General features: G+C 50.5%; 3 protein-coding genes across 4 annotated transcripts; all 3 read left to right on the forward strand.

Moving 5' to 3' along the window:
* Positions 1–313: 313 nt before the first annotated feature.
* On the forward strand, positions 314–7,806 carry LOC311362749 (inositol-3-phosphate synthase 1-A-like). Of its 2 annotated transcripts, none has more exons than XM_084482655.1 (11): positions 314–393; positions 581–703; positions 2,019–2,180; positions 3,250–3,379; positions 3,867–4,060; positions 4,493–4,642; positions 4,779–4,994; positions 5,421–5,585; positions 5,703–5,816; positions 6,382–6,599; positions 7,054–7,806. In XM_084482655.1, exons 2-11 carry the CDS (start codon positions 590–592, stop codon positions 7,262–7,264), a joined length of 1,674 nt encoding a protein of 557 aa, XP_084338781.1. In that variant the 5' UTR covers positions 314–393; positions 581–589; the 3' UTR covers positions 7,265–7,806. The 2 variants fall into 2 exon arrangements, with proteins under 2 accessions (XP_084338781.1, XP_084338780.1); XM_084482654.1 differs by having other exon boundaries at positions 341–389.
* A 619-nt stretch (positions 7,807–8,425) lies between these two features.
* LOC311362722 (tubulin polyglutamylase complex subunit 1-like) lies at positions 8,426–9,924 on the forward strand (the record flags this gene model as incomplete). Its single annotated transcript, XM_084482625.1, has 2 exons — positions 8,426–8,828; positions 9,267–9,924. The coding sequence occupies exons 1-2, from the start codon at positions 8,500–8,502 to the stop codon at positions 9,922–9,924; spliced, it is 987 nt and encodes a 328-aa protein (XP_084338751.1). The 5' UTR covers positions 8,426–8,499.
* Positions 9,925–10,731: 807 nt separating this feature from the next.
* On the forward strand, positions 10,732–13,358 carry LOC311362163 (uncharacterized protein). Its single transcript, XM_084481978.1, has 4 exons — positions 10,732–11,040; positions 11,290–11,844; positions 11,937–12,097; positions 12,552–13,358. Exons 1-4 carry the CDS (start codon positions 10,876–10,878, stop codon positions 12,955–12,957), a joined length of 1,287 nt encoding a protein of 428 aa, XP_084338104.1. The 5' UTR covers positions 10,732–10,875; the 3' UTR covers positions 12,958–13,358.
* The last annotated feature ends 835 nt before the right edge of the window (positions 13,359–14,193 follow it).

A 14,193-nucleotide genomic window follows, 5' to 3' on the forward strand; every position in this document is an offset into this window, starting at 1 on the left:
TCTCATTCACTACCGTGATAGTAGGCTACTAGGCTACTATAATAATATATATAATAATAATAATAATAATACAAATATTTAAATACAAATAATAATAATAATATTAATTCGGTATGAAGTGTGTGTGTGTGTGTGTGTGTGTGTGTGTGTGTGTGTGTGTGTGTGTGTGTGTGTGTGTGTGTGTGTGTGTGTGTGTGTTACACACGGCTTAAGCCTACATTTGTCGAGACAAATAGATCTCGGGTCATTTCCCTAATGTCCCTATGCCCCTATGTCTCCTCGCGTCATGCACGCCCAGCCTCTTATGTAAGTGGTCCTCTGGTGCCTCCCATCAGGCGCCCTTCCTTCCGCCAGCCACCTGCGAACCGAGCAGACCTCCACACCAGGAAGTGAGTGAGTTTCTCTTTCTATTTCACGTTTGTGCCGTGCGTGGAGTTTATAGATCGTTCTCTATCAACATGCCGACCTACCGATAGCTCTTAATGTTATCATAGTCGTCATTCGCCATTCATATATTAATAATGACGACGTCGTTAACGTCTGTCTCTTTGTTGTGTGTGTCTCTCTCCGTGTGTTTTAGACCGCAACGATGCCGGGTATCATTACCATCGACAGTCCCAATGTGAAGTACAGCGATACGCACATAGAGGCTCAGTACTCTTACCAGACCACCGCGGTGCGCCGGGAGGGGAGCACCATCACGGTAAGGACGTCCTTCACTTCCCCCCCGGTAATGCCGAGTATTCACGGTACTCAATCTGCTGCCTTGATGGCGCAGATCAGTTTTGTGTCTCGGCAGAGCTATGGTATTGTGTTTGCTTTGTATATTAAGCCGTTTAATTCACATATTGGTCGTCGTCTGCGGCCAGACTGACTACTGCCAATGGATGTGTTGAAACCCAAACCGCTTTCGTCCCCTCTCGCCTACCGGTCTATACTGCGACACCGGGCTGGAGGTAGGCTACACCAGGGGATAGCGAATGATCGGCCCCTTAATCTATAGCTGTCTATAAGCCTGGTGCAAGTGTTACGCTATAACAGGGAACCCCTCTCTGTAGGAAGTCGATAGCGAACCCTTTGGTAACCCAAATTATGCTATTTTACGCATATAAGAAAATGTTCATTTTGTTTAGGGCCAATCTGGCAACCTATTTGAAACTTAAACGTGTGGCTGTTATAGACTATACCCTTCGTTAGCCTTCAGCAGTTGGCTACACCCCGTGACTAGCATATGAGTCTGAGGATGTCATATATCTTAATAAACACATTGTAAGCTTGTAATAAACACATTGTAAGCTTATAATAAAGCCTTAGGCCTGGGGGGGGTTGTGACACAGCAGTGCCTTAAGGATTTAGTTCCTTCTCTGGAAGGAATGTCCCTGGTATTTTCTTTTCCATTGAGAAAAGTTTTTCTTTCCTGGTCTAAGCCGACCTGGGGTCAGCAGTCCTGTTACGACTCAGGGATCAGTGAGGGAAGGTTTAATAACGCCCCGTTCACTTCAATGGGAACTTTTCTGCCGTTTTTTTGTGAGTAAAGCCGCGCTAATAAGGTTCTGAGCTTGACAGAACGCAGCATTCAGACCCACCCCAAGTGGGTCGACATGTTGAAAATGTTTCATCTCACGCCGTCCATGATTATGTGTCTATTGGGAGGCGTCCCCCCCCCCCCCCCCCCTCAGTGGACCCAGTCAGCCGTCAGCAGCCAGCGTCCAGAGGGGGGAGGCAGAGGTAGATCTGTGGGGTTCTGTTCTAAGTACTTTCTGAGAATTCTTTCCAAACTTCCCTTGGCCTTCTTTCATCGGGACCGTTAGTCCACTGAGGTTGTGTTTGATGGCGGTCCCACAAAGTACCACAGATTACCACAGAGTACCGCAGCCTGAGTGCAGACCCATGACGTACTCAGTCAACACACACACACACACACACACACACACGTGGACACAAGTGTGCACGCTCACAGACCACCAGTGAGAGGTGCGATGATGACAGAGCTTCTGCCTCCCCTTCCCTGGGCTCAGGTCTCTCCCAGCACCCATGAGCTGACCTTCCGGACGGAGAGGGCCGTGCCCCGGGTGGGGGTGATGCTGGTCGGGTGGGGGGGCAACAACGGCAGCACCGTCACCGCCGCCGTCCTGGCCAACAGGCTGGGGCTCAGCTGGACCACCAAGACCGGGGAGAAGGTAAGCAGGACGCCTCCCATACTGTCTATTCTCTGTCTCTGGCTCTATCTCTGTCTCTGTCTCTCGCTCTCTTCTTGATAGCTGAACTAGCGATGTACTTTTGTAGAAACGTTGTTGCTGTTTTCTATCTTAACAGCCTAGATGAGGGCATATGAAAAAGTAAAATCTCTGATCCAGCAGTCCTACTGTGTTACAGCAGAACTTCTGATCCAGCAGTCCTACTGTGTTACAGCAGAACCTCTGATCCAGCAGTCCTACTGTGTTACAGCAGAACTTCTGGTCCAGCAGTCCTACTGTGTTACAGCAGAACTTCTGATCCAGCAGTCCTACTGTGTTCTAGACACACTTCTGGTCCAGCGGTCCCACTGTGCTATAGCAGTACTCTGACTGACTCACTCGGGGAAGTCCGACTCTTTTGTCCTACTTTCTAAATATACTCTCCCCTCCTCGGATCAGAACAGAAGACCCCTCATTAAGAGCTTCATGTGCTGACAGATCTAGTAGACCCTCAAGTTCTTAACTCTTGTTCATACAGAGATGGATCATCGACCTAGCAGACCCTTAAGTTCTTAACTGTAGTTCATACAGAGATGGATCATACCATATATGGGCATTCCTTCTGACAGTTGGTCTCTTCTTATTGTGTTATTTATTTTTTTGCACACCTATATTCCACTGCTTTACATCAAAGAAACACACCAGTGGATATAATGAGATATGTATCAGGACGTATGTTCGATTTTGAGCCAAGATATTATCAATTGAAAATAATAAAAAATCCTAAAATCAAAATAAACACATGATGCCATTCATGCTCCCCTCAAGTCACTCAAATACAGAAATTGTCAATCAATCAATCAATCAGTCAAACGAAATGTAATGTGCAACGCTAAAAGTCCTATAAGTCAACGAATGCATATAACAATAGGACGGAGCGTTTAAAAAATGGATGCCAAAAAGATGCATAGTAATAAAGATATTTGTAAAAAAACAAAAAAAAACATCAAGATAAACACACATGGACTAAACGGACAAAGCGACTAACGACGGTCTTTCTTTGTCTCCCCAGAGGGCCAACTACTTCGGCTCGCTCTTCCAGGCGTCCACCGTGAGCTTAGGAATGGCGCCCGAAGGGGAGGTCCACGTGCCGTTCCGTGACCTTTTACCCATGGTGCACCCTGACGATATCATCTTTGATGGTATGCCTGATCCTACACCACCGTCCACTCACTGCCTAGAGAGAGAGAGAGAGAGAGAGAGAGAGAGAGAGAGAGAGAGAGAGAGAGAGAGAGAGAGAGAGAGAGAGAGAGAGAGAGAGAGAGAGAGAGAGAGAGAGAGAGAGAGAGAGAGAGAGAGAGAGAGAGAGAGAGAGAGAGAGAGAGAGAGAGAGAGAGAGAGAGCGAGAGCTCCTTGGGGGGACCCTTGACCCCAGGCAGCTAGGACCCTCACTTAGGCAGAGATGGCTGTCTCTTCCCTAAACTGGATGAGATCAGATTACTGAAGAGTGGTTCAGATGTTACACTGGGGGCAGATCTCAAGATAGATCGAAGTATTGTTCAGGGTTACAGGTAACAGTCGTCAGACCCATTGTTCCTCCGCTCTGAGACTCAAAGAGATCCATCTGTAATACAACCAGCACGGCATTCCCTGTCTTAATCTGTGTGTGTGTGTGTGTCCGTGTGTCAGGCTGGGACATTTCATCAATGGACCTAGGGCGGGCAATGGAACGAGCCAAAGTCCTTGATTGGTCACTGCAGGAGAAGCTCCGCCCCCACATGAGCAGCCTGAAACCCCGCCCCTCCATCTTCATCCCAGAATTCATTGCTGCAAACCAGGAGAGTCGGGCGGACAACGTCCTGTCGGGCACCATCGCAGAACAGGTAAGCACGATGATACCAAAACTCTTCAGCCAACTACCATCAGGAACTACCATCAGACCAACGCCAGTGTGGCGCCGCAGCGTCGCTACCGTCGTGACATCACCCTTTAACGAGACCTCTCAGTAGTGGGATGCAACCTGCATCCGATAGCTCCCCAGGAGGTTGAGCTCTTTTATTGGTCACAGCAGAGTGTCCCACACAAGCTTAGCATTTCCGAGGCTCGAGCACCAGAGCTTTCTGCTGCAGTCCGAAACCAATTTAAGCATCAGTAAAGGAAGGGGGTTCTGTGTGGATGGTAGCTGAAGGACTCCTATATAACGGTGACATCACGTACCAATCATTGAGCTGATGCTACGACTGCAGACACGCACACGCAAGCACACATGCACGAAATCTGAAAAATGTAAACGTGTAGCTGTCCCTCCTGTCCAGGTGGAGCAGATCAGGGCCGACATCAGGGACTTCTGGCTGTCCAGCGGCGTGGACAAAGTCCTGGTGCTGTGGACCGCCAACACAGAGCGCTTCTGTGACATCACCCCCGGCGTGAACGACACGGCAGAGAACCTGCTGGCCACCATTCAGGTGAGGGGTCCGCCAGGTGAGGGGTCTGCCAGGTGAGGGGTCCGACAGGGGAGGGGCCCGCAAGGTGAGGGGTCAGACAGGTGTGTCCTCCTCCACGTATCAAACACTGTGTTAAAGTCTGGTCTCTGCTCCCCAGCGCGGCGGGGAGGTTTCCCCCTCCACGCTGTTCGCCGTGGCCAGCATCCTGGAGGGCTGCGCCTACATCAACGGCGCCCCCCAGAACACCTTCGTCCCCGGGGCCGTGGAGCTGGCGGTGCAGAAGGGGGTCTTCATCGGCGGGGACGACTTCAAGTCGGGACAGACCAAGATCAAGTCGGTGCTCGTGGACTTCCTGGTCAGCGCCGGCATCAAGGTGAGAAGGGAAGGAAGGAAGATATAGTCGTGTAATGAAGGGATCAAGGTGGAAATGGAAGGAATGAAGGAGAGGGGAACGATACAATATAATAACGGAAAGAATGTTTTTTAGTTAGATTGCTGTTATACACAGATAACCGTATTGATTACGTTTGCGGTTTGACAGCGGTGGAATTTCGTAAACATTGGAGTTAAAGGTGTATTGGTAGCAGTTTATTGTGGTGGTTAATAGACCACCAGCCCAAAGGTTCTGGGTTCCATCCCTATGGTCCACACGACCTACAGAGCAAGATGCCCCCTCACCCCCCCCCCCCCCCCCCAAGTGTCCCAACATCTGCCCCGGCTAACAGTGTCTCCTAGAGATGTCCTACACCGCGGACTAGTGCCCTAAATGTTCTAAATGAGCTGCCTGTCTCCCTGACAGCCTACCTCTATTGTCAGTTACAATCACCTTGGCAACAACGACGGGATGAACTTGTCGGCGCCGCAGCAGTTCCGCTCCAAGGAGATCTCCAAGAGCAACGTGGTGGACGACATGGTGCAGTCCAACCCCATCCTGTACCGGCCCGGGGAGAAGCCTGACCACTGTGTGAGTGGGTCTGTGTGAGTGTGTATGTTTGTGTGTGTGTGTGTCTGTGTGTATGTGTGTGTGTGTGTGTGTGTGTTCAGTAAGGGTTACAGAACATGTGGTTTTGTGTTGCTCCAGGTGGTGATTAAGTACGTCCCCTACGTGGGAGACAGTAAACGGGCCATGGATGAATACAGCTCAGAGATCATGATGGGAGGCTCCAACACCATCGCACTCCACAACACCTGTGAGGTCGGTATTCCGGTAGAATGTCTGCCATGTGGTTTACCCTGCACTAAACCGACCCTACCATTAGCACACCCTAGCCAATCCTATAGGACCCCGCCCTAAACTGACCCTACCATGAGCCAATCCTATTAGACCCTGCCCTAAACTGACCACACCATGAGCCAATCCTATAGGACCCCGCCCTAAACGGACCCTACCATGAGCCAATCCTATAGGACCCCGCCCTAAACTGACCCTACCATGAGCCAATCCTATAGGACCCCGCCCTAAACTGACCCTACCATGAGCCAATCCTATTAGACCCTGCCCTAAACTGACCACACCATGAGCCAATCCTATAGGACCCCGCCCTAAACGGACCCTACCATGAGCCAATCCTATAGGACCCCGCCCTAAACTGACCCTACCATGAACCAATCCTATAGGACCCCGCCCTAAACTGACCACACCATGAGCCAATCATATCCATCATATGACCCTGCCTCGCCCCACCCAACTGAGCTCTCTCTCTCTCTCTCTCTCTCTCTCTCTCTCTCTCTCTCTCTCTCTCTCTCTCTCTCTCTCTCAGGACTCCCTGCTGGCCAGCCCCATCATCCTGGACCTGGTGATGATGACGGAGCTGTGTCAGAGGGTGCGGGTTCGAGTGCCGGGGGAGCAGGCCTTCCAGTCCTTCCACAGCGTGCTGGCCCTGCTGTCCTTCTTCTGCAAGGCCCCCCTGATGCCCCCGGGGGCCCCGCTCGTCAACGCCTTCTTCCGCCAGCGCGCCGCCATCGAGAACATCATGAGGTGGGGGACGTGACGGGATCCACCGCATGTGGGATCTTGCGGCAGGATCTCAAGTGATCTTAACTAAATCCATTGTCGTCTGCTCTGTAAGCGTCTCACTGGCAGCTCATACCCGTGGGAATTGCTTTGGTTCTTACGTTTCTATAGTAACAATACAGTTGTAAAGAACACAAAAGCACCAACATCTCTAAATCAGGTGACATGTCCCAGCTTGGGACGTTGACCTGTGACCTTTACTGGCTCACGACCTTTCTAGTTACATGACCTTACGACAGTCATGACACGACATGCCCATACAAAGCTCAAGAGATGTGTGTGTGTGTGTGTGTGTGTGTGTGTGTGTGTGTGTGTGTGTGTGTGTGTGTGTGTGTGTGTGTGTGTGTGTGTGTGTGTGTGTGTGTGTGTGTGTGTGTGTGTGTGTGTGTGTGTGTGTGTGTGTGTGTGTGTGTTTCAGAGCCTGCCTGGGCCTCCCCCCTCAGAGCAACATGCAGCTGGAGCACAAGCTGCAGACAGGGTTCCTACCTCAACACACTGAACCCGTCCACAAAGGCTTGCCCAATGGGAGCAAAGCAGCCGCCTTCCACAACGGGAAGACCCTGCATGCGACCAATGGAAACGGAGCTCACGCCAACGGAGAAGGCTGGGACAACGACGTAGAAATCTAACATGTAGAGCAGTGGTTCTCAAACTGTGGTACGCGTTTTTGGGAGACCATTGCATCTCGTCATCAACTTCATCCTACAACCGAACACGGAGCCTTCTCATTAGTCTTATCATTTTAGAATAATAATTAGGCTTTTTCAAAAAGGTTGTTGGTATACAATTGTTACATGCGCCTCCTGCGTGAGTTGTACGTTGCTAACCTAGCACTACTAACCCTACGCTACTGTATTTTGTTATATTTTATAACATAGGTCATATTGGTTGTACTTGCGGAGACAAATATTTTCTGAGGTGGCATGTGGTATAAAATGTTTGAGAACCACTGATGTAGAGAGGTTTACATGTTGCGGTTATGACTTTAAGTTCCCATATTTTTGTTGCCGCTGATGGTCAGTTGGTTTACATTGTTATGAATATTGTGTTCAGTTCTGAAAAAGGAAGGTTGAGAAATGAGCCGGTCTTATGAGCTTAAACTGTAAACTTTGACACTGTTTGTAGATTGACACTGAAGCGGATTCACAGGAGAATAAAGATTACCACTGACCTGTTGGGTCTCATTGTTATTTTCCAATGCTACTGACCACTGTCTCATACTGGTTAAAGGTCAAGTCTGGGAGGTTTACGAATAGTCACACACACCTAATCACAGACGGTTGTCTGCATAACAGGAGACAGAAAATAAGTCAACCAAAATGTCAAATTCAGTATCAAGTAGTGCACCCCTTGATTTAGGATTCAGGAGATGGTAAGGTTTTTGTCTGACTCTCACTATAGTCTAACATATTATTTACTGAACATTACTCCACTAAGATGAACACTAAGTGTTCATCTTAGCTTCAGGATAAAGATGTGTGCTATACATTTTCATGAAAGTTCTTACTGCAAAAGAGACTTCTGCCTTTTGTTCTATTAAACTAAGATCAACGAATGTTTAATGCATGTATTTAGTCATGTGTGCCTGGATCACGGCATGGATGCAGGTGGGCAGATGTTCAATTTTATCCCGATAGGGGGCGCTGTGTCCCCATTACGTCGACCAGGCGTGAGAGGCGCGTCCGTGGCAACCCCAACAAACAGAGACATCTTACATTTTGTGCTTGGTGAGATGTCTGTGTCTGTATGTGTGCTGGTGCACTGCGTGGTGGCTCCTGTGTAGTGTTATATCGAAACGTCCAGAATACTTCTCACATCAGCATCGATCGAGCGGATCACTTCCGTTTACTACCCCAGGGAAATAATGGCGGAGAAGCGCAGATCGGGTGGGACTGCGGTTCTGCCCGAGGTCAAACCCACCCAGTCAGAGAGCGACAGGCTGCTCCTCTCCCAGCTGGGAGTCGGGGAGCTGCTCCGTGGGGCAATTCTGAAGATGGTGGAAGCCAGGTCGGACGACCCCATCGGGTTCCTAGCGGACCACTTCTGCAACCTGGCCTCCGTGTCGGAGAGTGTCGGGACGCCAGGCGTCTCCGACGGTGACCAGGTGAATGGCGTGCCGAGCGCATGCGCACAGGAGCAGCAGCATCTCAACAGAGCTCTGTGGCATCTGCGTCTGGCTCATCACTCCCAACGGTAACAGTAAGAACAGCTACATGTGTATAAACGGGCCAGACTATAGCGTACATTATGTCGGGTCCCTGCTTTATGTAAGGTATAGTCCTACCAAGGTACTACGTACTATTAGTATGTAAGATGCATACTATGTTAGGCCTAATTGTTGTCATTTGTTTTGCAGACTGACGTCACTAATACAAATTCACAGACGTCTTATAACTATTGTATCAATACTTGGCAGAGACCTACATAATAATCCATTACCGGCTAAGATATATAGGGGGCGATGTCTCACTTGGATTTGACCAGACAAGGGGAGGAAGTGTCTCCCATTGGTCATGGCCCTCAGTGATCTCCCATTGGTCAAGGCCCTTGGCAGTCTCCCATTGGTCCTGGCCCCCCAGCGGTCTCCCAGTGTCGATTGGAATGCGTCATGTCTCCTGTCTCCACCTGCAGCTCCGCCTTCAGCAACAACCTGCTGCTGGCCTACGACCTACTGAGCGACCGCACCTCCACGCCGCCCGGCCGCCCGGACCCCGCCGCCCCGGAGGCCGCCGCCCCGGGGGAGGGCTGCCCGGGGGCCGGAGGCGGAGGGGTGCGGGGGGGGCTGTACACCCAGACGCTCCAGTGCCTGTGCAGCGAGGGGGGGGTCCCGGCGTCCACCTCGGCCCCGCTCCTCCGCCGGCTGCACTGCCAGGCCCACGAGGCCGTGCCCTACGACCTCTTCCGGCAGGGCGTGCTCACCTGCGCCGTGTTCTCCGACTACATCCGCCAGGCGCAGCGGCTCTACGCCCAGGTGGGCTGCCCGGCCGAGGGCCCCGCGTCCCGGGCCCTCTGCCTGGCCGTCCTGGGGACCCTGCAGGAGGCCCTGGAGACGTCGTCCCAGGGGCCCGGGGCCCAGCGCTCCCCCAACGCCAACGCCGGCCCGGGCCCGGAGGCTAACCTGAAGGCGAACCGCTACCTGGAGGCCAGCGCTAAGATCTCCTCCCACAAGGTGGCCCAGGTCATGGCCCAGGGGGGCCGGGCCCCGGGCCCCGGGGGGAACATGGACGCAAAGGAGTTTGAGAACGCGGCGGCAGAGCTCTTCATCGCCCGGGTGAGGGTGGTGTCCTAGAAGGGGCATTTCCCTGGAGGGGCGTGTCTTAGAGGGGTGTGTCCTGGGGGGTAGGGGGGCGGGGGGGTGTCCTGAGGGGAGCAGGGTCGCCATGTCGTCTGCTTCCGGCAGATGTTGGTCTTTACCTTCAAAATAAAAGTGTAATGTAGCAGTTGAAAATGAAACAGGCAAGCTAAGTACAGATACAAAAGAAGTAGCAGTTATATGGAGATCTAACTTTATTTATTTATTTAATATGCATACAAAAATGTTTTGTTTTTTAACCTTTTATTTTTTCAATGATAGCAATTTGCTGACACTCAGACATGACTTATTTATAAGCTGCACGTTTACTCGCTTATTTTGACTGTGTCCAACGCTCTATAAATAACACCACTTAAGATATTCTAGTGAAAAGCTTTGGCATCTAAATTGTAATGCATTCGGTTTCAAACCTACCATTTGCATTGCAATGACCGATTGTCCGATTGACCGATGTTGCACCGATTGGTGGGACATTCATTAATTTGATCAAATAAAGTCCATACATCAACCAATCATTAACACAGTGGAACACAGGGGTCATGGAAACAAAGCTGCTGCCAAATATAACAAAGTAATAACTGTCTCAAATAAATCAGTGATAGACATGTATGTCAGCATTCACATTTGCTGTATTCATTTCGTTTGGATTAAAAAATATTCCAAAACCAAAAGATGGCCGTATCTTTTCTGTTCGCTAGAGGGCAGCACTGCAATTCCAGAGATCGTTGCCTCGTCCATCACAAACAAGTAGAGCGGAAATCATAGAGAGAATACACAACACTGGACACATGCACCCGGTTATTTCCAGGATACTCAGAGTTTCTGACCCTAATACTAATTGCCCGATCCAGTACAGCACCCGATCAGTCTGAACACCCAACTGAATGTGTTCTCCGTTACATCTTGGTCGACCCGATTGTTTGGAAAATGAACGAGGACAACCGGCTGCGCAGTCTGATGTTCACCATGACCTACATGCTCATGAAGCGCAGAAGAGATGTCAACAACATCAACATTCAGAGACGCAATGAAATCCAGAGACGTGTCCGCCACCGGCAGTACTTCTTGCAGCGACAGAAGAGGATGTTAATGGTACGTATGGTGTTTGTATTTATACGTGTCTAACCCTAACTATTAGAGCTGGTCTGTAAAACGATACGTTTGGGTTGATTCCTTGGTGGGAACCAGTAAATCCATGAGAACCATTGAGGAAATGCACTTGTTTCACATCTCTTGAAATAGTTGATCACGATTAAAGACATGACATCATTACATCTCTCTCTCTCTCTCTCTCTCTCTCTCTCTCTCTCTCCCCCCCCCCCCCCCCCCCCCCCCACCCAGATGATGACGGCGGTAGGAGGCTTCAGCGCCACCGTCGGCATGCGCACCCGCCCCTGGACCACCACGCGGTCCACCGATTGGTGGGAGCGTGTGATGACCCAGAACGAGTTCCAGCCCTCCGATTGGCTGGACAAGTTCCGCATGAGCCGCGAGACGTTCTTCCACCTGTGCGATGAGCTACGCCCGCGGCTCACGCGGCAGGACACCAGCCTGCGGCGGGCGCTGCCCGTGGAGAAGCGGGTGGCGTTGGCCCTGTGGCGGCTGGCCGCCAACGTGGAGTACCGTGTCATCAGCTCGCTGTTCGGCGTGGGCAAGTCCACTGTGTGCTGCTGCGTGAGGGACCTGTGCCACGCCCTCGCCGTGCTGCTGAAGCCCGCCTACCTGCGCACCCCCGGGGCCGGGGAGCTGCGGGACTCCGCCCGGGCGTTCCTGGCCCAAGCGGGGTTCCCCCACTGCGCGGGCGTCGTGGCAACGCTGCACACCGCCATCCTCACGCCGTCCGCCAACACCGCTGACTACTGCAACCCTGAGGGGTGGATGTCTGTTCTGACCCAGGTGGGTTCGAACAGACGTCTCTCTCTACCCCATTGGCCAGAGTCTACTAACCGTCCAATCACGAGGGGTATTCATTATGCTTTTGTTTGTAGGTGTCCGTTAACGGCCGGGGACAGTTCTGGGACGTCTGTGGAAGCTTCCCAGGTGGGACCGACCCGGCGGAGATCCTGCAGAGCTCCAGGCTGTGGGCCTCCGCCTCGGAGGGGGAACTGTCCCCGGACCCCCCTCCCCCCTTCATGGGACGTCCGCTGAGGTACTCGGAGGGGACGGAGGAGGGTGTGATTATCCTGTCACGTTGCATCTTAACACGATGAGAAGGAAGGGGACGAGGCAGAACAAGCAGTTATGGTCTTTATTTGATAATACCATGTGGAATAATATGATGATTGCTGTTGACGAATGGGCGACAATGAATTCAAACCGATATATTATGATCTGGAACACAAGAATGGTGTTCAACAATTCTTCCAGAATTGTCCATTTGAAAATAAGAGATGGATATTTGACGGATTGATGGTTTAAGTTGCTACACATAACATTTCAACCATAGCTATTCCTTTAAATTGACCCAGACACATTTGTAGTCAACGCTGGCCCATAGTGAGTTCAATCATCTCTGATTCTGAAGCTCTGATAACCACCCTTACCCTCAGTGGTCAGGACTCGTCTCACGGGGCTCTGCCCACCGCTCCGTCTCCCCTGTGCAGGTACGTCCTCCTGGGAGACAGCAGCCACCCTCTCCAGCCCTGGCTCCTCACGGCCTACCCAGAGGGCCCCGCCGCCCTCCCCGGACCCCAGCGTCTCTTCAACCAGCGGGTGGCGGAGGCCCGTGGCGTGGCGGCGGTGGCCCTGCTGCGGCTCAGGGCCCGCTGGCAGTGCCTGGCCAGGAGGAACGACTGCAGGCTGGACCTGCTGCCCACCATGGTGCTGGCCTGCTGCATCCTACACAACGTGTGCGAGGCCCGCGGCGACGCCTTCCGCCCCGAGTGGCAGGAGGAGGTGGTCCGCGTCGAGCCCACCCAGCCCGCCGTCCGGGTGGGCGAGGGGCCGGAGCAGGGGGAGGCGGAGGAGATCCGGAGCCTCTTCTGTGACTATTTCCAACAGCAGGAGTGACTCCTTAACGTCGGACCTATCATATCTCTCGCCATGCTTTACGTCCCTCTACATACAGCTACGGGAGCTGTTGGATGTGGGAGGCCTTCGGTCCAAAGCTGTGTTTGAATTATGGAGAATCTTCCATGTGTATGGAGGAGTAGGGCTTTTTATTAAATATTTTATATTTTAACATGAAACATTTCAATGAAAACGTTGCGAATGAAATGTCAGTGGTCCTATTCTGTTTTGTAAATCCTCTTTGTATGTATTTGTCTTTCATTCCTTTTATGCGTCATGCTGCTTTTCAAAGCAGTGGTACTCAAAGGCTATGTATGGACTGGGTAATTGCAATGTTTTTTAATCTCTTTATAAAGCCTCACTATGCACACATTAATTTCCAAGGGCTCTGTTTTGGTTCCCAAAAGTGTAGACTGCCTACTGAATGTACAAGCTGGTTGCTATGGTAAAGACTCAGGCGTGAGCACAGCCCTTCTGTGAAAGGGTTAAGATTACGTTGAACTTGGGCTACAGAGTTTACTGATTCCTTTTTAATTACTTCAATGGTTCAACACGTTCAAGTGTCTTTCTGGTGCTATTTCTTACAGTAAATCGATGTCCTTTCAAATACTTATATGAAAGGAAACAAATGTGTATTGTCTATAATATTAATATACAAGTATATTGTTATAAGTATACATACTAGTAACTGAGGTTTATTTTAGCTTGGTGACACATGGTGCTTCAAATGATTGACCTGATAGTGTCAATACTGCAATACCTTATCAGATACTAGGCAAGTTTATGGTATGTATCAACAGTTATAACTGTTAGGACTCAACCGTTATAACTGTTGATATACTTGAGTGAGCACATGCAATTATACTCGATGGCCAAAAGATGTCACTGGCTATACAATATCCGGATATAGACCTAAAATAGACAGTACGACATATTTTCATAGATGCCTCTTTCACGTCGTTGTGTGTGCGTTAGTGTTGTCCATTGATAATATATAATGTAATGTTGTCAACAACAATACTTTAAGTCCAAAAATAATGTATCTAATCGTTGCATCCTGCAATTTATACAGTCTGCGATCTCCAGCCGTTTGGAATTATTTAATACATATTCCAGTTCCTTTACAAATAAAAGGTTTATAGAGAAGCATACAAGTGGGTGCTGCAACAGATATATATACATTTTAATTTCGCTTTACGTAAGGGCGCACATATGCACGGTTCATCCAATTATCCG

This window comes from Micromesistius poutassou, assembly GCF_964030765.1.
Source record: "Micromesistius poutassou genome assembly, chromosome: 17".
Classification (NCBI taxonomy): Eukaryota; Metazoa; Chordata; class Actinopteri; order Gadiformes; family Gadidae; genus Micromesistius; species Micromesistius poutassou.